The following is a 25101-nucleotide window of genomic DNA, read 5'->3' on the forward strand; positions in this document are numbered from 1 at the left end:
AACAGCGTTAGGGGAACTTAAGTTTAAAGCTATTGCCATTAGCAATTGTACTGTGTTTGAGTATGGTCAGCTTTGGTTAACTTGGAAGTCGAGAGGAAGGCGTTTACTGGGAAGCTAGGATGGAGAGAGTGAGCCAGGGGTGATGCTTCAGATTCTGAGCAGCAATGATCATCCTTGGCTGGGATGATCTAGATGGGGTTGGTCCTCCTTTGAGCAGGGGTTGGAGTAGGTGACTCCTGAGGTCCCTTCCAGCCTTCGTTTTCTGATTCCATGCAGTGGCGTCGTGCAGGGGGAGCACGTGCACCCCATGAGAGCGCTGGTGCACCCCTGCTAGGCCGGGCTGCCCACTTAGGTGATGGGTGGTGGGGCAGACAGGGGCGCCTCCCAGACTGAAGCGCTGGATGACACGGCTGCGGCCGCGCTCTCCCCCCCCCCCTCGGCGAGACAGACTGTGGGGGGACCCCTCACCGCCCCTGCTTCGGATGGCACCAGCTGCCAATGATCCCGTGTCACCGCCCACGCAAGAGACAAGGAGAGTCCTTCCCCTTGGCGAGCTACTGATGCAGATTTGCTCGAGTGGAGGATATTGACACTGAAACTGGTGCCAGGCTTCCCTGTGTATTTCCATGCCTGGGTACCCTTACCCTTTCTGCCTGTCTCATGCAAGGTGGCTTGCTTTCCCTTCCCCTCCCCTGTCCTGAGCTGTGCGAGATGACACCGGCCTTGTCCTGGGCTTGCTAAGCGGCTCCTCCAGCTGCGGGGGGTGGGCACAGGGGGCAGCTGAAGGCGGGGCCCCGCCCGGCACCCGCGCTCTCCGAGTCCTGTCCTGGGATGCTTGGCACCGCCTCGGGGAGGCGGCGCGGGGAGCGGACAGCCCTGGCAGTAGCGGCCCCGCTGGGGAAGGAACGGGGGCAGAAGGGAAGGGAGGGCGGGGGTGGCGGCTGCAGCCCCTCACACGGGGCAGGTGGCGCTCCCGCCCGCGCGCCCGCCCGGAAGGAGGTGGACGAGGACGAGGACGAGGAGGAGGCAGCTGCCGCCGTCGCCTGTCGGCGGAGCCCCCTCAGCGGGCGCGGGCGCGGGCAGGCAGTCGCGGGGGGCGGTGGCTCCTGCGGGCCCGCCCCGTCCTGTCCCGTCCCGCCCCGCCCCGCCCCGAGCGCCCGGGGGCGGCGGCTGCGGGCGGAGTTGGGCAACCTGTTGGCGCGGCGCGGCGCGGCGCGGCTCGGCTCGGCGCGGAGCGGAGCGGGCAGGGGATGGCAGCGGGCAGCCCCGGCCCCCCGGCGGCGCTGAGCTGAGCGGGGCCGGGGCCACGGTGCGAGCGCCGAGCCGGGCAGCCCCCGCCCCGGCCCCGGCCATGCCGCCGCTCGCCCTCGCCCTGCTGCCGCCGCTGCTGCTGGTGCTGGTGCCGGGCGCTTGCCCCGCGCTGGCCCCGGCGGGACGGGGCCGCATCCCGCCCGCGCTGCCGGAGCCCGCGCTGCCGGGGCCGGGGCTGGTGCGGAGCCGGCGAGGAGCCGCGGGCGCCGCGAACCGCTCTGCGGGCGGCGGGGAGGGGGCCGGCGAGGGCGCCCCGCTGGCGCTGCCCTTCAATGGCTCGGCCGTCCCGCGGCGCAACGGGAGCGGCGGGGCGCGGCGAGCCCGGCTCAGGAACCCCTTCTACCCGCTCAGCCCGGAGTCGTACGGCGCCTACGCCGTCATGTGCCTGTCCGTGGTCATCTTCGGCACCGGGATCCTGGGCAACATGGCCGTGATGTGCATCGTGTGCCACAACTACTACATGCGCAGCATCTCCAACTCCCTGCTGGCCAACCTGGCCTTCTGGGACTTCCTCGTGCTCTTCTTCTGCCTCCCGCTCGTCATCTTCCAGGAGCTCACCAAGAAGTGGCTGCTGGAGGACTTCTCCTGCAAGGTGGTGCCCTACATCGAGGTAACGGCCCCGCTCGCGCCTCCCGCCCCCTGGTGCAGTCTGGGCAGGGCCGCCCGCTGGGGCCTGTCGGCGGCCTCCCTGCTGGCCCCGCGGAGCCGCGAGCTTGTCCCGCTCGGCCCAGCCACAAGTTTTTGAAAGGTCACAGCAGAGGGACAGGTGACTTCTTTAGCCAGCCCGCTCTCTCTTGCTTCCTACCTGTGTGCGAAATGAAGAGGCTGGGCATGCTCGTGGCAGTCAGAGCCCTTTGGTTTGCGAGCGGCGGTGATAACGGTGTGCATCACCCCCTAACAAATACTTTTCCAAAAGAAAATGAAGTTCCTTGCACCGGCTCCCCCCTCCATTTACCCGAAGTTGAGAGGCATGTGTTGATTGACAGAGCTAGTAAGACCTGGGCTTGCTTTCCCCCAAACTGAACAAAAGTCACTCCTCTTGTTCCTGCAAACACCACTAAACTGGTATTGCTTCCTGCCTCTCCAAAGAGAGAGTTATCCCTGCAGAAAGCAATGTTTAAGCCTTTCCAGCAAAGCAAGCAGCTCCTTGCTCGAGGGAGGTGTCTTTATATATTCCAAGATGCATAAATGTGAGATATACACTATTAATTTAGGCTTTGACTTATAGATCCCATGCTTATTTATTTGGTTTTTCTTAAAAAAATGACCCGGGTTTCATTTAAATCTCTGCCTCTTGGCAGAGTCCCTGAACAGTCACCAAGCAAGCTTTCAGCCAGCTGGCGGGAGTCCTGCTACATTCAGGTTCTCCACTTTATTTATTTACTGGAAGTAGAGCACTGAAGCTTGTTGGTAGAGTGGTAGCCCGTTATGTTGGCAAACGGTACTATGTGCCTTTGACACTGTTTGATGTTATTCTTTAAACTAGGGGTAGCAGTAGGCAAGCAAGAAATTAGTGAACTGTTATTCCATTAACTGTGAAGAATGGCTTATTGGACATGAGGGAACCTGCTGTTTCTTTTATCAATGTACAGAGTGGCATCAACCACAGTTTAGAGGAGGAATAAATAAACTATATGTAAAGCAACTGTGGTATTTCTTTGGGATTAGGATCAAATACTTGTGTAACATCAGTTGCCACTAAACAGCTGTTATTACATCTCAACAGCAGATATAGTGTATTACTGGTACTTGTGTGGAGCTGAGGCTATGTTATGTTTTGATGCATTGATTTGAGCTCCATGGTAGACCATTGCCGTGATGTGAAAAACTTAGTCTATGTTTTATGCAAAATAATTAATATATTAGAAACAGTCAAACAAAGAATTATGCAGTCATACAGAATTTATTTTCCTGAGACTAGATAGCTAGTAATGAATACAACATTGCAAAATTAAATGTTATGGTAAGTTTTACAATAACTAATATACTAACTGAAATAAGGAATATGCATTTCAATTAAAGCAACACCTACTGTATATGAAATAATTCTGGACTAATAGGGATATTTTTTACTTTCTAATTTTCTTATGCTTGGAGTTGCATAGGAAATAGGAGAAACTTTTGTAGAGCTGATTCTACTTACATGTCAGTAATTGAAAATGGCTTTTATGTCCTGTATTATCTGACACTTGCACAGTATGGGCACATCTTTCTTGAAAATTAATTGCTTATCAAAATAGTTTGAGGTTGCAAGAACTGTGTTCTTTATAAATGGGGAAGGAGTATAACGTACTACATGTTTTAATGAACTTGTTAATTTAAACAGATCAGATATAAATATCATTTTCCAGAAGTCTATAAGCTACTGGTTTTCTTTACTTTTAAGCAAAAGAATATAAGGTTATATATAGGTGTTAGTTTTGGTTGCTGCTGGCTTTACAGCTAAAGACCAGTATCTGGAAAAGCATCTCAGTGATTTAGGATTACCCATGGGACCCATACTTCTAAGTCGCATTAAAAGGTTTCAGGTTCTTAAAGTGGGGTTGAAGTACTGAAGTCTGCAAGAGTGATCCTGAGAATGACATGCAGCTGCCACTGACCACTGGAGGGACCAACACTCCAGATAGCTTACTGTTTACTTTAAGGCTTTGTAAGTGCCCAGTCTCGACAGGACTGAGCAGCTGGATGACAAGCTCACACCTACCCTGACTGGTGGAGGAACACCTAGTTTTTAGATCCCAAAGTCCCTCAAGATGGGGAGTCATTCTTGGAGCTGTACTTTGGCTTACTGATTGACTTTTATATAACATGAGTGAGAGAAGTCATTGATTCCAGAAACAATGTTTTTTGATCCAGTTCCTACTCCGAATATTTTTTGACCCAGTCCAAAACATTTTTTGATCTAGTCCCTACTCCCAGCATAGTTTCCGTATATTACACCAAACAGTCATTGGATGAAATACTGATTGAACCTCAAGGCTCCTTCCTCGCAGCTGAGTCTCCTCAAGGCTCCCTAACCCTATGTTACACGGTTATGCTCCCTCTTGTGCTCTCCTTCTGGCCTGGTGATTCTTGAAATACTTTTTTTTTTCTGAACAGTTGTAAAGTTTCAAGAGAAGGGACAAGAAGACTTCTGCTCAAAATAGCAAGAAGCCTTGTGGTTCGGACATTCTTAGGGATGGGAGATGTGCATTTAAGCCCTCTCAGGCTAAGGAGGGAATTGAATGTGGGTCTCGGACTTCCAAGGCAAGTGGTTGGGCTGTTATATAAGAGGTGTTATATACCATGACCTCCTCTGGCAGTATTTTAAAGTTAAGAGGTCAGCCCTTCCCAGTTCTTCGAAGTAAGTGCCTACTTAAAGGAGAGTGTTCCAAGCTACAGATCCCAGTACAGGGACTTTTCTGAGATGAGCAAGATTTCTATACTCAGTTTCCAGCTAGCTAGCTCTAGGAAGGTTTGTGCTTTCTTTGGTGGCTTTCTGATTAGTGTGCTGGCCATTTTGGATGTGATTCTGAGATGCCTTACTCTTCTGTGCATTGTACAGAGAGCCTGGATTCCACTCTGCAAGAAACTTTAAGGTACTTAAATCCTTTACTGGATCTAGTTCCTGGACGCACTTCCACCTTTAGTTTCAAAGTTGCACAAACTTGTTGCTCAGTGGAGAATATCTAGTTACCCAAAGCAAGTTACGTAAATGTGATGTGACTCAGCTTCACTTTGTATTGTATAAAGTCTTAACTAATCTAAATGAACAGTATTGAATATTTTTAGTTTAAGGTTTGTGACTAATTACTATCTATTAGTGCTGCTTATTGGGTGTTAATAGTGCAGAATTTTCTTACTAAATACATATAATCACTTTTATAATTGCTTATACACTTTTGTTAATTTATTCACTTTGTGTGTGAATTGTCACTGATGTGCCTAAAAGCTTGGTCTTTTTAATAGTGTTTAATTTAAAATGCACTTTCCCCACATATGACTAAGAACTGTTGTAGCAAACTGCAGCTAAGCATATGTTTTTAAATCACACATGATGCCACAGTTGGGTCATGTGCAACTGCCTTTCAGACTACATAATGGATAAATCCCTGAGAAGAATCTTGAACAGCTTTTGGAGAAATGTGCTTAAATGGATCAAAAGAGCCCTTTACATGTGCCCAACAGGGAGAGAACTGCTGCGGATAAACTTTTGGGAGGATACAGGGGCCAGCAGTGTATCTTCCTCTTCATGTTATTCTTTAATACTCCTACTATCAGCATCTCTTAAATCTATCCACTGTTTTACTTAGGGCCCAGATTTGTATTTAGATATCCAATATAGACATACAGCTTTTAAAATTTGGCTTACATAATTGTGTTCCTTTCCCACCTGTTTTTCTGAATAGAATTCTCTTTAAAGAAGCTTTAGGAGCAGCCACAGGTCAGAATCTGTGGTATGGAGGGCAAGCAGCAACGTGGAATGAAGTGGAGTTGGCAGCTTCCCTTCTGCCAAGCTCTCTAAATGTGAGAGCTAGACCCCTCAGCTTTTCATGGTGGAAGGAACCCGATTCCTTCAACAGAAGAATTAAAGCAGTGGTTCTCAACTGTTTTAGATCTGTGACACCTCTAGGGAGACTTGAGGTAACCCTAAAAAATGCCAGCTTACTTCCTCCTCCCCCTTTCTTTTGACTACAGAAAAATAATAAAGCAACTCTTCAGTTGCAAAGAATTCAGAAAGACTGCAACAAAGCAGGACATGTTAACACTACAGATTCCTAGTTAAAATCTCTGGGTTTATCATGTGAGTCATGTTTGTCCACACAGCAGTGCTAACACTCTGGCATCCTGTAGCCCCTTTGAAACGATCTCAGGGCGTCCTGGCTAAGAGTCACTGTTTTAGGGTGTAGACAGACATTTTGATTGTATTGCTATTATGCAACTATTACATCTGCATGGTTCTGTAGCAGTAAAAGTTTAGCTAAACCTCCCTGACTTTACCCCTGCTTCCACCCAGTGAAAGTTAGGGTGATATAGCTAACTCACTACAGGACATAACAGTTATAGCATAACAGCTGCAGCACACTTCAAGCAGAAGCTTTTTTCTCTTATTTCAAGTGACTACAAATGCACATTTGTCCATATCCTTAGAAAGGAATTCAACGATACAGAAAGACAGAGCTTCCATTCCCCGAGCGAGGGGTCTTATATTTCCCACCTTCCTCTCCGCCCCCCCGCTGCCCCATTTCTCTTACACTGTAAAGGAAAAAGTGTGATAACCAAAATTAATAGCCTTTTTCTTTTTCTGAGTGCTTAATAACCATTAGATAAATACATAAATCCCACAGTGATGAGAGGTAGGATTGATATAACTGGAAGATAGAAAATAAAGAGGTTCAAGAATTCATTTAAGACCATAGTGGCTAGCTTAAGGTGAGAAAAGGTCAGGCTTAGAAAAGGTCCCTGCCGTCTAGCCCTTATTCAAATTTAACAGGAACCTCTCAGTGTGATTGTGTGTGAGAACATGTATTTTGCTACTAACGTATATAACAGAGGTCAGCTATTTTGGCTAAAACTGAAAATAAAGTTCTTTAAATGTCATGGGGAAAAAAGGTTATATACTAAGAGACTAAATGGTTTAGGGATTCAGAAATGAGCCCAGAATGTAGTTCCCCTAAGGGTGCCAGTTTGAATTCAGTTCAAGTTGGTAGAGAATTAAATCAGTGCCATCTGAGGCCTAATCTTTAACATGTATTAAATGAGTACATGGCATTGTTCCAGTGTCTGGTGGGTAACTTCCAGCTCACAAAAGCCACCACAATTAGCATTCTTAGTGGAAAGTGATTGATTTGGCCTGGAAAATTAATTACTCTTTCCCTCTAGAGTTGGTCCCTTCAGGGCACGTTTGAGGGATGTAGGTGGGACATAATGGCAAAGCTGGTCGTTCTGGACCCATTCCAAACCTGTCAGTACAATCATTTTGTGCGTGTTGTATTAACAAAATAAATACATATATTTTTAACGGATATTACTAATTTCACTCTTCTAGGGCTACCATTGTACCACATCTTCCCCATTTCTTTCTTTCACCTTTGCAGGATTTCATTTAAATTCAGTGAGGGTTTTGACCAGGATACAGGTATCCAAAAGTACAGAGAATTTTGTAACTTTGAGGCCTTAGATTACTTATGTCTTGTACAAGTCTGAGCATCTTCAGCACTTATCTAATAATAAATAAAGGTTTTAAAAAGAAGCTTTAATAAAGCTTTTAAAAAGAAGCCTTTATTTTATAACTGCATGATGATAGCAGCTACTAGCACTGCTATATTTGGTGTTCTGTCAGCATTTCTTTCCTCTACAAACCTCTGTCTTTAGGGTTTTATAAATTGTCCATAAAATTCACTTTTGGCTTAAGCGTTGCATGCAGCATTTCAGCATGGAACTGAATTTGTGTTAGACTGAGTTTAAAATTGGGTCAGCAATATCTAAGTTATTACATGTGTGGAAAGAAAAAGGCAGCATCTGATACCATGGCACTACTGAATGCTGTCTTGATGTAAACCCCTCTGCTGATATTGAGTGTTTGTATGACAGGGTTGTCCATGTTAAGTCTGAAGGTACAGGTTTTAATAATGTTTAGGTGCTAGCAGATCCTCATGTAAATTAGTGATGAATTTGGTCCTTGCTGAAGGAAATGATTGAATTCTTTACTAAAAATGTATGTTGAGTTTATTATTAATTGATAGATCTTGAAACAAAGAGCGAACTGAAAATGTAATTTATTAAAATAACAAAAAAAGGACATTTTGAAAACAAAAGGGGAAATGTATCTAACAGACTATCACTTTCTCCAGTGTTCTCAATGAATAGAGTATGAGTGCACTAATGATTAGCTCTTGTATGCTGACAATATGGTTTTACTTTCCCTTTAGAAAGAATTCAAGAACAGCCTTCTGAAATCAGTATTCAATAGCAGCATGATAGTGCATAAGGAAGTGTAATAAATTCAGACCGTGTGTACAGTAATATCTTGATACTAAGGCTCTGTTACCAAATCACAAAGAAACAGCCCCTTTTCCTATGTAAGTGAAACACTTCCACAATAACAACTTTCATGATTATCAGACTGCTTTTCTAATCATGAGCTTGACAGGCCTCTTCTTCCAGGGTAATAATCTTGATTGCTAGTATCAGAAGTTTATTGTGATGCTAATCAGGTCTGGTCACTGTATTTATTTTCATTGTCAATTGCTATAATGTGCTAGGTAGTTGTGGCCTTTATCTGTCTCAAAACATAAAGCAGTGAACAGATTTTAAACAGTGTTTGTTGATATGAGGATGGGGGGGATGTATATATTTTTTGCTTCGTTGTGACTGATATTCAAGGTTCAAAAAGTAGTATATTTAAAATGCTCATTTTAGGTCATTTACTGTGAATACAATTGTCTAATATTTTGCAGTATTCAGTGTATTTCTTTTAATAAATATAGAAAATACACAAACATTTTATAGATAAATACATTTGGCAAACTATCTTGGGTAAAGCTGACAAGTATGTAAGGGCCACCACTGTGCGCTGCTTTAACAATGTGTTAAGATTATGCAGTTAGTGTAGATACACAACAGTTGTAATAAGATAATAGACTAGGATCTCAGGAAAAAAAATCTTTATAATCTTTTTATGGGTATAACAGGAACAGATAGAGATGGGCTAATAGATTGTCATTCTTGGCTCAAAATCTCTTCATCCAGTGGTCTTCAGGCTTGTTTTTTAATGACCTTATGTCAGAACAGGTGTTTAGATAACCGGAGGTTGTTTCAATTGTTGCAGCAGTTGGGGCTGGCAGTGTGTTATGCAGTTAAATTAATTATGTATGCACTTATCCAATATACACTGTGTGCGTTGTGATCCTTTTTGTAAACTGATCAAGCTCCATCTCCAAGGTAGTTTAGTTTTTTGAGGTGCTGTCCCCAAATCTTGTTCCTCTGAGTTGTAAAGGCTACCATCACATTTCTAGTCAGTTTTCTCATGGCCAGTTTATACCCTTTTGTTTTTGTGCCAACATTGTTCTTTAACTTAAATGAGTTCTTTTGTCTCCGCAGCTCTGCTTGAATCTATTCTGGGAGGTTTCTGGAGCGCCAACATGCCCGCAACACACAACATAAATGTGTCCATGTGCTTGCGTATATTCGTTATGGATTAGGATGTGTAGACTTTATATCAGGAAGGCAAATGCACATTACTATTACATTTTAAAAACACACTGGACTACTGTATAAATTGGATTCAACATTTAATATTTATTTTAATGAATGCCCTATCATTTATCTCCCAGGTGACTCTCAGCAGTCTCCTGGAGGTTTATATCCAATTCCTGGAGACTCCAGGGCAATCCTGGAGGGTGGCAACCCAGTCCCCAGTGTTTATCCGCTTATGTTTATAGACAGTAATAATATCACCTCTCAGCCTTCTTCTTGCTAGATTGAATAAGCCAAGATCTTTTAGTCTCCTCTCATGAGATTAGGTTCTTCATTCCCTGTACACGCTAGTTGTTCTTCTCTGAACCTCGTCTATACATCTTTGGGGCTTCCACCTCAACCACCCTTCAGTTATACAAGCCCCTGATGATATATTTAGCACTCTGCTTTAATTCTGTCCCTGAAAATCTTATTTCTGCTAGTTTTCCCCAGTCCATTTAATCTGCATTGCGTCCATGATCACCTGGAGGCTTTTTCCCAAGGCAAGGACTGAGTGTTGTGGGAGAGTGGCCAGGAGTAGAAGTAGGACAGACTGCTCAAAGCTGTAAAAGATTTGGTTACTTGTTTAACCGAATGAAAGGAGACTGGAAGGGCAGAGCAGAAAGGAAGAGAACGGGTGCAAATAAACTGGCTTGCTCCTCCAGTGAATGTTTTGATGAATTTAGTGCCACAACCAAGGCCTCAATTCTTCAGTTGGTTTGACAGTGACCTAAGGGCCAGTAAGCAATCCAAGGATTGTGTAGTATATGAAGGACTGCCATAGTGCTCAATAAAATACTGCCTTAGTGTATGTTAGGAATGTATACACCATCCTTTCAATATTTTTACGGAAGCAAAAGCAGTAAAAAAATATTCTTTGAAAGATTCCCATGGCAGTTTTGCTCAAGGTGTAGCTTATCTTCCCTACTATCAGATTAGGCCTCTTATTTTCAGCCATTTGTTTATGTTGGATTCTCAGTTCTTGTAAAAAAAGCTAAGACATCACTTCTTGTTTCATGAGTATCCAAGAAGGCAAGAAACAAGAACTCTGGGCCATAAGAGGCTTGCCTGGAAAACTAACAAAAGTTTTTTGCTACTTTAGCTTTATAGGGTTATATATTTTAAGACATAACAGGCCTGATTCACTATTGTGCTGTATTTTACGCTGGTGGAACTCACTGGAAAAAAAATTACTGAATTAGGCCTCTGCTACAGTGACTTATCCCATTTAAAGATTGGCTGCTTTTCATTGACATGCCCTTTTGTGATTCAGCAATTAGGTCCATTTATAGTGTGTTTTCTGTATTCTTCAACTATCTAGGCACATCCCAGGAGGTTAAAGATAGAGCACTGATCATAACCAAGGAAATGTGGAGTTTTTTCAATTTAACTTAAATCCTTAGTATTACTGTAACATTTGTGAAGTTTAATATGCAATTTATTAATAGAAAAAAACACATTAGTGCTGAAATAGTTTATAGAAAAGTAGTTGGAATGTCCTCGAGCCTAGCTCTCACCCACACAGGCTATGAGTAACGCTCATTTACTTAAGTCAAATTACTCATATCTTATGGTGTTTGGGGAGGAATCAGACCCCTGAATTGCTTTAAGGCACTGGAGAAGGTAGTTGAAGTGAATTTTAGTTCATATTTATCCTGTAGAAACTAGTCAGGGTTTATACTGGAGTGTTCCACAACATTTCTTTTTTTATCATTCTTTTCCATAGAATCATAAAGTTTACTAGTGTCTAAAAACCAGGAAACCCGTTGCATGTTCCAGACAAACAATAGCTTTATTTAGCCAAGTTTCATTAATAAATGAACAGTAGAATTTTCAAAGCTGACTTCTGCTATTCCTAGTTTCCTCTTGCCATGTTTCACTGTCTTCAACCTCTAAGTCACTGGTCAATTAATGTGACAGGAACCCCGTAGGTTATGTTTGCTCACTGTAGATATGCCTTCTTTCATTAGTCACCTTTAACAGCTGCCGAGTCTCCAGTGTCCTAGCCACGGTGCAGTGTAGTAATGCAACTCAGAGACAATCACAGGAGGGGTTTTTAAACCATGATGGGGGTGGGGACGATACATTTTACTTAAAAACTGCATTCTCTTTTCCCTTGTAATGATGTTCAAGTTCCATTAATTTAATTTTAAGTCTCAGAAATTTTCCTTTCTCCATCTACCTAAAGAGTTTGGCCAGAGCTGGGTATTGACATTTTTGGTATTCATGTTTGAAGATCTGGCTAGAGTTGTTGGAGCCCCTTTAGGGAACCTGTAGAATATGCACATGCTCACATTTATAACGTGTTTCAGGGACAAAAATCCCAAGTCTTAAATTTGCTGATTGGACTCTTCTCAGCCCTGATATATAAAACTTTTTATTAATTCATTTTGTCATCGTTTCCTTTGAATGCTTACTAAAGGTTTTCCTTTAGCAACTCTTGTTTTTCTTCAGTCGTTTTTATTTTTTTGCTGGTGTTTCCCAAGCTTTATACTGAGCCTTATCAGACAGTTTAACACTCTAAATTAATAGGTTTGCTTATTAAAAATGTTTAAAGTGCTGCTTTGTCATCTTTCACTATTCCTCCAATTGCAGGTTAATTAATAAGAGATTGCATCTTACTCATTCCATCTCTCAGGAAGCTGCTTCAAAGAATTACCCAACTAAGCCAATGCCTTACAGTTTTAATCCTCAGTGTCTAATACTTTGCACTGATATTGAATTTTAGCAATCAGAGATGGTTATTAAATACTGAAGGCCAACATGAATGATACATTTATATAATTGCTTTTAATTGCACAATCTATCTTTACAGAACTGTTTATGAGATGTACATAAACAAGAATATTTCAAAATTGTGATAGAAATCAGCATACATTTTGAAATTCACCATTATATAATCTTAAATCTGGCATTCCACATTGTATCCAGTAAGCAAAAATTACAGTCAGTTGCCCAATATTTCCATAAATTTCACCAATTAATTATGCGAACATGTGGCTAATTCATTCTAACAAGTATACATTTTTATAAATGATTGGGAAATATAGTTTAACAATTCCTGTTATTGTAATTTCATTGCTCTTTTGCACCAGTACAGATTAGATACAACAACAGGTTACAAAACCATAAGAACAAATGAATTAGAGTGCAGGAAAGCAAAAATCAAGGGTCTAGTCTTGATTTGACCTTGAAGTAAATACAAGTTCTGCTTTTGAATATGACTTTATTAGAAACTGAATTCAGTAAAATGTACTTAAAGTCTGTTATTTTGCAGATTTGTTTGTAGGATATTGAAGGGTAAAATGAAACAAAATGATCTTTTGTGATCTTTTAGTATCAGATTCCTGTTTGCAGTTTTTACGCTAGGAAAGATGTCCATTACTTAGCATTTGTCTCTTGCAGTGTGTTTTTGGAACTTTATCCATTTCAGTTTTAAAGTACGTATATAATTGGCCAATGGTGAGAGAGAGGGTACCTGTGTTTTGGCCTGCCAGAATTGAGCATCTGGCCTCTTACATCAAGCTGGTTAGGATATCTTAAACTGGGTACCCAGCAATGGAGTACCCACTACTCACTTCAGATTAGTGGTAGCTAATATTTTTCAAAATTTCAACTAGGTGCATCTTCATCTTTGCCAAACACATTTAGATCTGGCCTTTTTCTGAACAGTCAACAAGGAAGGAATGCTTTTTAAAGGAAAATATACATTGAATATTTTTTTCACATTTTAATAGTCTTGGTATTTTTCAACAGCAGTAATTTGGAAACTAATTATATTGAATTTAACTTTACCTGATATATGATGAAGAAAGAAGTTTTAAATGGACAAAAATATAAACAGGTGTAATTAATAAATTAAGTGTACTTTGTTGGTGCTCTGTACCAGATAGTCATTTAAGCAGTTTATAATCCACATTGCATTATATTTTTATATTCTTTGGATAGTAGCAATATTAAAATGTGTCCCCTTTTCTGCCTCACAGGTAGCCTCTCTGGGAGTCACTACATTCACACTGTGTGCCCTATGTATAGACCGATTTCGGGCTGCCACTAATGTACAGATGTACTATGAGATGATTGAAAACTGCACATCAACTACTGCCAAACTAGCTGTTATATGGGTTGGTGCTTTGCTTTTGGCACTTCCGGAGGTAGTGCTACGTCAGTTGACAAAGGAAGACCCTGAATTTAGTGGCAGTCTGCCAGGGGAGCGATGCGTGGTAAAGATTTCCACTGAATTACCTGATACCATTTATGTATTAGCTCTCACATACGATGGTGCAAGACTCTGGTGGTATTTTGGCTGTTACTTTTGCTTACCTACCCTCTTCACTATTACCTGCTCCCTAGTAACAGCAAGAAAAATCAGAAGAGCAGAGAAGGCATGTACAAGAGGCAACAAGCGACAGATTCAACTGGAAAGTCAGATGAACTGCACCGTGGTGGCTTTGACCATTTTATATGGGTTTTGCATCATTCCTGAAAATATCTGCAACATTGTGACTGCCTACATGTCCACAGGGGTCTCTCAGCAGACTATGGATCTCCTCCATCTCATCAGTCAATTTCTTTTGTTCTTTAAGTCATGTGTTACCCCAGTCGTCCTCTTCTGTCTTTGCAAACCTTTCAGCCGGGCCTTTATGGAGTGTTGTTGTTGTTGCTGTGAAGAATGCATCCAGAAGTCTTCAACGGTAACGAGTGATGACAATGACAATGAGTACACCACAGAACTTGAACTATCCCCTTTTAGTACCATCCGCAGAGAAATGTCAACCTTTGCTTCTGTTGGGACTCACTGCTAACTAACTTTATGGCTTTATTTTTAGTATTTTTCTTTATTTTATTTTTAACCGTATTTTCCTTGTTGGAATAAAATACAAGAAAAAATCTTGATGGTAAAAACTGCTGTGCACGCCAATTCCCATATTAACAGTTGTGCTTTGGAAAATGATTTCTGTTTTAGTTCTCAAAATAAGAGAAAAAGAGCTGGTGTGCGTTTTTAAAAGCATTAAATTGGTCTGGTGCTAGTCTTTTTCTGTGTGGGGATGAAGAAACCATGTCACTCCATCTGATTTAATTTCTTGCTAGTTTATTTGATAATCACTGTAACTTGATTGCATAGATGCATTTGTGGGTTTTTGCAAAATGTTTAATGTAAAAGATGTGGTGGAAAGTATTTGAAGTTAGTTTAATCCCATTTACTGTACACCATTGTGAGATGATTTGGAGTTTGGAAAATTTACAAAGTAGCATAAAAATAAATGAGATTTTATTCTTTACCTTCAGTGTCAACCCACATTTAACAAGGATATCCATAAAAAATAATAAATTTCTTTATTAAAGACAAAAAAAATCTTTGCTTCATATAGAATACTTTAAATTGATCATATTTAATTTATCATTCTCGTATTAACACTTGGCAATAGAAATTAGCATGTGTAAAGGAGATCATTATAATGGTATTTGCTTTATGCAAATAGTTTTTAAATGTGTATAAGGAGGGTTCAATATGCTACATTTAATTTCCTTTTCCCATCTGTAGATATACTATGTTTATGTTACTTTGTTCTTTTTGAGAAGCAAGCTTTGTTTTCACATTGAATTATGTGTGTGACTTCAGTAGTTGTTTCCTCTTTACTTTTTTTTAACAGTAAGGTCATATCTTGGGTCTCTGAGTGTAATTCCTGTTGGTGTCAGTGAGTGTGCCACTGCACAGTAAGGGTGCTGTTTTGCCACAGGTTTGGTGACAATAAATGCGAGGGAGTGTAATATGTGGAAAGTGAATTCCTTTTCACTTTGTTTTCCTGGTATGTGCACTTTCAGACCCAGAGGGCTTGACTCAAAGTGCTTTGATGTCTGTAGAAAGATTCTCACTGATTTAACTGTGCTGTGTAGATCAGGCCCACATTCTGAGATGCACCATGAATGTTAAAAACAAGAATTATGGAAACAAATCATAAGCATTCAGTATGCATCCTTCACAGAGACCATGATCCTCACATCTTTTTTTTAAGAACTGTGTTGTTTTGCTGACTACCTCTTACTCTGCACAGATATAAATTGGGGATCATCTGCTTTAGATACTGAGTATAGTGTAGAGACACCCAAGCTAGCCTGGGTTCTAGAAGTAACCTAGTCAGGACAATGAGGAGTTCTGTGCAAACTAACTTACCTTGCTTCTTGTCTGTGATGGCTAGGCTGCTTATTTAGACTGGCGTGGATGTATCTGCTACACAGCAGACTTCAATGTCAACATAAGCTATGAGACTGGTTTAAATAAGAGGTTCATTCACAGGTAACAAAATCAGCATATGCTCAGCATGTGTTCTGAAATTAAAAGTAGCTATAACTGATCCAGTCTACTTCTATCTACATACCTGTTCCTCTCATTATTCTCAGTATTTAGTTATATAGCAAAAACAAAAGAAAGGTTATTAGTCTGAAGAGCTATGCTCTTGACTCCTTGTTTCTCTCTGATTTTGAATCAGGCAATCTTTATTGCATTAGGCCTTCATAATTTAAGCATGTGAATAGTTCTGCTATAACTATTGTTAGGCACAGGCTTAAATTCCTTGCTGAATCTGAACCTAAGTTCTCAAACAGTGTGGCAATGTGCTTATCAGCTCCTATAGGTAGAAGCTGTTTTGTGGACTTTTTCCCTTTCCAGTCCCATTTCTGTACACCTCCTGTGGAACCTAAAATGCTCGGTTACATGAAATGAATTTCATGAAAGTTGAAAATAAACTCCCTCAACAAAATGGTTACAACTACTTATCCACCCTAAGCCCTGCTGCTTTTTTATGCTACTTCTTCCTGTTGCTAAAAAAATCTACTATAGGAAACAAATCTTCCCTCTGCCCTGTGTTAGCTATGAATTTGCAGCCAGAACTTGGTTCTGTTTGCTACCCCTCCAATTTTGGTAAGGTGTGACATATACACCAAATACCTGGAAAAGTGATCACAGGAGCCACATGACGAGACACAAGAAAGTGCTTGTTTTTGCTTTATTTGGCCAAAAAATCACCTGGAAGCTTTAATAGCTGCATTTATGAAATGCAAGCATGATGCTCCATTAGGGCCACACAGAGCCACTATTCACTGTGGGAGATAAGGGAGCATTAATTTTTCCTTCAACTTTACAGCCTGCAATAAGAGCATCCACATGGCATCAGGAACTACTGTTTGCTAGAGATGAAAGGCTTTGTATCCCATCCAGTTCTTTCCTCAGTGAGAGTCACAATACACATATGCTCATTCTTCCAGCAATTTCTTTGAAAGAAATCATCAACAGATTCTTGATGAGAAAAGACAAAGGGGGAGGGATTTGCAAATCAATAGAAACTTCATGGCTAAAATCCCATTCATCTCTTTGAAACTGTATCCCTTGATAAGGACAGTAAATATCTCTGGCTTCATGCAGTGGGACTTGATTGTCTAAGGTTTAATCTGTAACTAAAAAAAGCAGGCTATTTCCAACTCTTCATTTGGTTCTCTGTAGTAGCTGGACATGGGTGGCACCATTTTATTCTGATTTGTATTCTAAATTGATTGAACTACTCCTACATTAAAAGGTCTGCATTGTTCTAGGGGCATAATATAGTAATTGTGACAGAAGCGTGGCTTGTTAGTGCATGTAGGTGTCAAATGATAAATGGTCTCTTTTGTTTGCTTTAAAGATTGTGCACTACATTTTTTCCCATCCTAATTCTAGTTTGTTGCTCAGAAATCCAAGCCTCATTTTTTAGTTTGTTTTTTCTTCCCCTTCTGCTTTTCACTTTGTTTTCTATCACCAGTTTTTCTTGGAGGGTTTTTCCCTCCCTTTTCTCTCTCTCAAAAAGTATTTCTAGAGAAAATGCCTCCTTGGGAAATTTGAATGAGCCAGCTCAAGGTATTAGAATACAGACCTAGGGAATGCAGATCTTGCATCACAGACTTAATTTTCCTTCCCTTCATCCCACCTTTACAGCAGCACAACTATATGCAAAACACAGTAGCAGATGAAGTGAAGAGTCAAGCCCTGATAGAACAAACCTTTGCATCCTTGGTTGGTTGAAACTCGCACTGACTTGAAACAGAGGGCTCAGTCTTGATCCTAGTGATGTCACTGGGAAAGCATTTATTATTCATTTAAGTGGGAGTAAGATTAACCCTTAGGTAAAGAATGAAGGATCAAACCATTTCTTTATCACCAAATTCTGTGATTTCTCAAGTCAGTGCTATTTAATTGTGTTTTTAAGATCTGTCTCAAAAGAGCAGTGGTCTCAGTAATACCTAGGGGAACAGATGCAGCACCACTGAAGAGCACTCCTGTAATGACAGAAAACATTTCTTTAATGTGTTCTGAGAGGGCTCCAGTCCTAAAATGTACTCCAGGAAAGGGGAACCCTGTGCCTTGCAGAGCCCCGCTTGCTCTAGTGTTGAATGTGCAGGGCTGAATGTTAATTCAGTACCTTTCAAGCGCACCAACGTTTGATGCCTAGCTCTGAGTTTGATGCCAGCTTTAAGACCTGACCTAATTTGAAAATATTATTTTAGATTCTAAAATAAATATTTCATGGTATACCTCACCATATTGCAGATTACACTATTTCAGGAGAAACAATGTAAGCTCTTTGGTGTGGCCTTCTCATTGTGCCTGTTACAAAGACAAGCATAGCTGTCAAAAATGTTAAATTTTAAATAAAATAGCTTCTGAAAAGCCCCAACTGAGATCAGGGATCCTTTGTGCCAGGTGCTGTTTGAACACATAATGAGGATATGTACATCCTAAAGGTGTATATGTAGGAGTCTTCTACAGCAGTGCCACTGATATTCTCAAAATACAGCCTTCAGCTGCCAACTAAGAATATATCTACATGTCTGCATATAAACTGCGGTACAGTTTAGAGGTTCTTGATCTGCTTTTAATTTTTCTGGAACCAGAAGCAGTCTAGCTGTGGGAGCATGGAGCTCCACATGCCAAAGCTGAACAATTTCCAGTACATGAGTACATTATACTGACCTGATTAGGTATTCATGCATTATCCTGATGTCTGTAGTATAGACTTAATCCTAATTTTTCTCCTATCAGCATATAAAAGGAACACTGAAGGAATGACACCTACCTACAACTAAGCCACCCACATCCTTCAAGCCTCAATTCAGAGCTTTGGCCACCTAGTTCAAACTAAAGCCCTGAGGTATGAATCTCAAATTAGGCAAGGGGTCATCTGTCTCATCAGCTGTGTTCAATTTGTAAGTGTGCTCAGATCAAACCTAAAAGATGAAGGTAACCAATCAGTATAGAGGTAGCACAACATCCCTCAGCTGTGGGTGTACTCTGGTAGTTAAGGCACTTGCATAGGTGTGGGAAATTTGGATCATGTTCTTCATTTGTATCAGGGATTTGAATGTTGGTCTGAGAGTGCTCTAATCACTGGAACAGTGAGGTGGGTCTGTATAAATCTCTCATGGCATCTCACTCTACAAATATTTAAATATTTTATTGGAACAAACACTTTGAACTTCAGTATCCCACAGCCCACTTGAGAACCCTCAGCATTGTGCTATAGTTGGTGTTGTTACTGCTAGCTCAATAATTATTTTTTTATATAATTTTTTTAAAGCTCCAACAGGAAAAGTTCAGAGACATCTACCTAGCGTGGTGTCTGTGTGCTAACTTGAGATGTGGGTTCAAGTCCTTATTCCAAATCAGACAAAGCAGGAGTATGAACCTGGGTTTCCCACACTTAAGATAACCAATTATTTGGTAAATAGGAGCCCCAGGGGCCTGGTCATCTACTAAGAAAGCTAATCTAGCATAGGTGCCTGACTACAGGGGCACATCCAGATGAGTGCACACATGCGGTTTTCAGTGTCTCAGAGGTCTTTGAAGTGCCACAAAATGCATGTGGGACATGTGCAACCATTCACCACACTGCTCATTTGCAGCGTGGCAAAAACATTTGACACCGGGAGATCCCGGCAGTAGTGTGTGCCACCAGAAATAGAGCCTGGCAGTCCAGAGCCACGCTTGGGCTGCCAGCTAGGCTCTGTGGGCCCAGATCAGCACTGCTGATGCCCCCAGAGGCCCCACAGCACTCCAGGTAAGGCTGTTGGGACAAGCACAAGTGCTGGACCCAGCCTCCTCTACCCCACCCAGGACAATTTGCCCGGTGCTGGAGCATGTGTGTGTCATAACCCAATGAGTTTGGTGCCTCGGCACTATGGAATTTTCTTGACACACAAGAGCCTCTTGCACAGCGAGGGTTTTTGCTGCATAAAGAACCCGCGTGCAGGAGAGAGTTCCCGCCACTTTGCAGCTGTCTTTGCAGGATGCATTCTCTTTGCAGCACAGAAATGCACGGTGCAAAGAGTTCCCGCCATTCGGATGCAAATTCGTGCCCCGCAATTGGCTAGTGCTAAATTATTCACACGTGGCGGCCGGTAATTGGCTTGCTGGCCGTTTAAAAACTAGCGCGACTTCCGCCCAAGTCGAAGAGCTTTGAGCACGCTGCAGAGTGCCTCTTAGAGATCCGACTTGCCGCTAGCTGATTGATAGACTGATCACCTATTGATCCTTCTTCCCGTCGCCGAACGCAGTCCCAGACGTACCCTTTTCCCGCCGGCTTGAATTACGGACGAGTTTACTGGCATTGGCCTCGCCAGCTGGAGCAACTCACATTGTTGTCCAGACGACCGAACCGTTTCCGTCGCAGCCACCCGCGACGTAAGTAAAGTTTTTTGCAACCATTAAGCTTTGTCAGCCTCTCTATTCACCAGCCCGCCCTGACGAACGGGTAAATTCTGAATCACCTCGAGTCGGTTCAGCCCGGCTGAGACATGGCGACGAGGATGGGATCGGGATCACCGCGGCACATGCCGAGGGGATTAAAGGGCACGGTGATGGAGAAGAACTTAATTGGGTGCTGCCCCTGGCGCACCAGGAACCGCCACGTAGAGAACGCTAACGATCTATGGGCGCATATCGCTTACCACCAGGCGGTAGAAGGGGAGGAAAGAAGTATTGATGGTTACTTCTCCGTAAAAAGAGAAGAAGCCATGGTGAAAGAGTGGAGAACAAAGCTATCCCTAGGGGAGTTCGGATGCATAATGGGGAGCGACCGGGTTTACTATCGGCCCCCGGAAGAAACATCAACAATATCCCTGGCCGGGGTGAAAGCGCGGAAGGCAGAAAAGCTGACCCCCGCTCAGGAGTTCGCCCAGTGCACCTGATTCGCCCCGCGGACTGGTTCAACTGTCTGGATTTGGTGCCTGAGTCGCGGGGCCATGAGCTCCTCGTTCAGCTACGGGAGGATTTAGAAACTAAGGGCCGTCACAAGCCGAAGTGGGGTCTAATTAAATGGAAAAAGGGAAAGATGATGAATGTGCTGTTCTGTGCAGTAACGGGCCTATTGAGGGAATACGCGAATCTGGAGGCTCAGATGTATACTGCGGGTAAAGAGTCGCTGGAGCAGACAGCAAAGGGCTCCGGAGCAGCGTTTATTAACAGTGCCAGCCGCATGATACTGCTAGCAGAAAATGGCACCGAAAGAAGCACCAGCTACCCGGGGAACCTGGAAAGGAGGGGCGGAGTTATGGAAGACCCAGCGGGGATTCCCTTGATGACTCCACCCCCTGAGGTGACGTCATTCCCTGCAACCACGCCTCTTTACCACAGGGAGGGGGCAATGGGAGGAGGGATGTACCCAATGCTCCCAGACGCAGAATTTAACCCTCTCTCTGCCGCAGCTTACCCGATAGCTGTGACGAAGCATGTTGAGGATGAAGATGGTGCTACACGTACCACCACTATCTCTCGTACACGCACCAGACCAGAGATTCAAGAGCTTTGCAAAGTCTCTAAAATCAGGCCGGAAGAAACCTTGGCCATATGGTTAGGAAGACTGATAGTGGAATTTGGATCCGACACTCTGGATAAAGAAGAAGCGAGTGCCCTGACACGACAAGCAGCGTGGAGCGGAGGGCGCGCTACTGATTTGAATGTGGTCACGGACAGTGCCCACTGGCCCATCCTGCTCCCAGCGCTTGTGGTAGGACAGGTAACCCACAAATTTCACACCTGGCATGAGGGTTGCCCGAAGAAGGCTACAGCAGAACAACTTCTCCTGGCTATAGTTGGAGTGTCGTATCTCTCATGGAGCCCAAGAACAAATCTAATGGGACTAACAGCAGTCCAGCGTAAAGAGAGATGGGCTCATCGTCACCTATCGGACCCCAGGGCAATTCCAACGCCCTTGGAAGCTATAGATGCCCGCGTGGAGGTGTACAGAGGAGCGAATGCTGTTACACTCCGACTCTTCTTGAACCCAATAGCAGGACAACCAGTGGGAAGTCTTTTAGGCCATCTCCCACGATTGCAGGCACTTATGAAGCAAGGTGAGGAAGCTTCTAATGACACAAGGGATCGACCTTCAGCGTACCTAGCTGCAACATTGAGGCCTAGGCGTCCAGGGTATACCCCTCGACGAGTCATGGGGATCACCTCCAAGGACCCCAAAAGAAAGAACCTCAAAGGAAAGAACACTGAAGGAAAGGACTATGTTCGGATTTCTTCTTGCTCACTCCGGACTAACAAAGGCTCAATTGAGACTTTTGGGAGACAAGGCCCAGACCAGTATGGCTGAAGCAATGGGATTTAATTTTGAGGATCCGTCAAAAAACGAGTAATGGCCGTCGGCTCTGCCGGCGACCTTCCTCAACTCAGACCTGATCCTACTGATTCTCGACCATATGCTGAACTCACTGTTTACAACCCTACCCATCTGGATGACAAACAACAGGTATCCTTCCTTCTTGACACTGGAGCTCAGACCAATGTGATTACCTCGATGATACCTCATCAAAAGACCACCAAGACGATTAAAGTACAAGGGCTTAATGCTATCGCTGTCACAACAAAGGTCAAGTTTTGGGTTCAGGACCACCGATATCCCCTAGAAGCTGTTCTAGGGGGCATCAACATTTTAGGAATCCCGGGGATAAAAACGCTTGACCTCAGGGAACAAGTGCTACAGGCATTACCCGTAATTATCCCAGAGCAGGACTGGCATCGACCAACGCTTCGTGACACTTCCACCTGGCGATATCGGCCAATCCCAACTAAGGATTCTCTGAAACAGTCCCTTACTAACCTTCTGCAATGACTCGAACGACGAGGCTGTATTAAGACCGTAACAGCCAGCACCTATCTATCATCAGGATGGGGAGTGGCGAAACCTGGGAAGCCTAATGAAGCTCGGTTGGTCGTGGACTATCGAGAAGTCAATAAAAGATGCCAAGTACTTCAACAACCTAATCCGTCTACTTTGCCACAGTGTATGTTTGAGATGGCACAGTTCCAGCAAAGTCCATGGGTCGGAGTTACATTACATCTGAAAAATATGTTCTTTTCTATCCCAATAACTGACCCGGAGGGAATACTGAATATGTGTATTGATGGCATCATGTACAGGTGGACAGTTTGTCCGCAAGGATATCGTAACGCTCCATCATTAGCCACTGGTGCCATGAATAACACCCTGAAGAATTTTCGAGCCTTGCATTCTCTTCCCCCAGAAAAGGAATTAAAAATTAGGAGTTATGTTGATGATATTGCCATCATGGGTCGCGATAGCTCTGTAGTTGCCAGTGTAGTAAACCAACTAGTTGCTCACCTTCGAAGTGAGGGATGGACCATCAACGAGGAAAAGTCAAGCCTACATCCTGTAGATGACATTATGTTCCTTGGCACTCAATACACTGGTTCCATCTGCCACGGAGTTTCGCATGAGGGTCATAACATCGATCAGCTAAAAACATTCCACCCTGTCACTAAGAGGCATTTTCAACAGCTTTTGGGTCATTTAAATTGTTATCGACATTATGTTGAACCCGGCAATTTGGCACTCCTCACTAAATTACAGCAACAGATTCGTGACAAATCCCGAAAGTCCACGCCTTGGACTGAAAAGGATCAGCAGAATCTGCTTCGCCTGCTAACCACGGTTAAAAGTACACAACTCCATGCCATCGATATGGGTGAGTTATTGACCGTAACCCTTGGATTCACCACCAATCACGTGTGGGCTGTCGTGCATAACCCCCGCGATGAGTTAGTATACACAGCCCACAAGACGCTTCAAGCGGCGCAACATCGATATGGAGCTATGGGAAAGATTCTCCTAGCCGAACAACTGGTGGAGCCGTTAGCAAGGGGGCATGGGATGTTACGCGCTCCTGGTGCCACATTGTTACCCTTGCTGGACGCAGGAAGAATCGACCCACATTTTCAAGGGGAATCTAAGACCTGAAATACGCTAGTACTAACCCACCATTATAACTGGCATTGTTGGAGGTTGGAAGACATGGTACCTGATCCAAGTCCAGAAGATGAGGAAAAGGTTCCTACGCTGTATGGAACTTCAGCCCCAGCGTGGATGGCCTCGGACGGAACCTCCCGACATGAAGGAGCCTATGGGTACTACTGTAAAGCTTGTCATGATAAGGAAATTTTCCAAGCCGACCCAGATGATAATTCGTCCCAAAAATGTGAATTATTAGGATTCCTGAAGGTACTCGAACATTGTTTGAAGTATCATAACAATACACTCCCAGTTCCGATCATCGCTATTGATTCGCAGTATATCTACAAAATTCTTACGGGCACAGCTTTTCCCACCGAGAACTTGGATGATTGGCGAGACATCTGGAGGACGTTAACTAGATTTGTACGCCTTCCATTGATTAGGCACACTAAGTCCCATCGTCCACATACTGATCCAGTGCATGAGGTAATTGATAAGCTCTTGGAGGATCCACTCCGGACTGACATAGCCTTGCCAGTCACATCTACCACTGATCCTGAAGCAAATCCAATCCTCACGTGGCTTCACGAAAATTGGGGTCACCTAGGACCACGGGCTTGTCATCAAGGCTCACATTTGTGAGAGCCCGGCAGGGCAAATTATGCTGAGGGGAAACCAGCACGGGTTTGTGGCGGGCAGATCGTGCCTGACCAATCTAGTCTCTTTCTATGACCAGGTTACGAAACGCCTGGACACAGGAGGAGGGGTGGATGTCGTATACTTAGACTTCAGGAAGGCCTTCGATACGGTATCCCACCCCATACTGGTGAACAAGTTAAGAGGCTGTGATGTGGATGACTGCACAGTCCGGTGGGTGGCAAATTGGCTAGAGGGTCACACCCAAAGAGTCGTGGTGGATGGGTCGGTCTTGACCTGGAAGGGTGTGGGCAGTGGGGTCCCGCAGGGCTCGGTCCTTGGACCGATACTCTTTAATGTCTTCATCAGCGACTTGGACGAGGGAGTCAAATGTACTCTGTCCAAGTTTGCAGATGACACAAAGCTATGGGGACAAGTGGACACGCCAGAGGGCAGGGAACAGCTGCAGGCAGACCTGGATAGGTTGGACAAGTGGGCAGAAAACAACAGGATGCAGTTCAACAAGGAGAAAGGCAAGGTGCTGCACCTAGGGAGGAAAAATGTCCAGCACACCTACAGCCTAGGGAATGACCTGCTGGGTGGCACAGAGGTGGAAAGGGATCTCAGAGTCCTAGTGGACTCCAAGATG

General features: G+C 43.5%; 1 protein-coding gene across 1 annotated transcript; it reads left to right on the forward strand.

Moving 5' to 3' along the window:
- The first annotated feature begins 1161 nt into the window (after positions 1–1161).
- Positions 1162–14810, forward strand: GPR37 (G protein-coupled receptor 37). Its single transcript, XM_019491225.2, has 2 exons — positions 1162–1921; positions 13515–14810. Exons 1-2 carry the CDS (start codon positions 1352–1354, stop codon positions 14331–14333), a joined length of 1389 nt encoding a protein of 462 aa, XP_019346770.2. The 5' UTR covers positions 1162–1351; the 3' UTR covers positions 14334–14810.
- Positions 14811–25101: the final 10291 nt, after the last annotated feature.

The sequence above is a fragment of the Alligator mississippiensis genome, chromosome 4, assembly GCF_030867095.1.
Source record: "Alligator mississippiensis isolate rAllMis1 chromosome 4, rAllMis1, whole genome shotgun sequence".
Lineage (NCBI taxonomy): Eukaryota > Metazoa > Chordata > Crocodylia > Alligatoridae > Alligator > Alligator mississippiensis.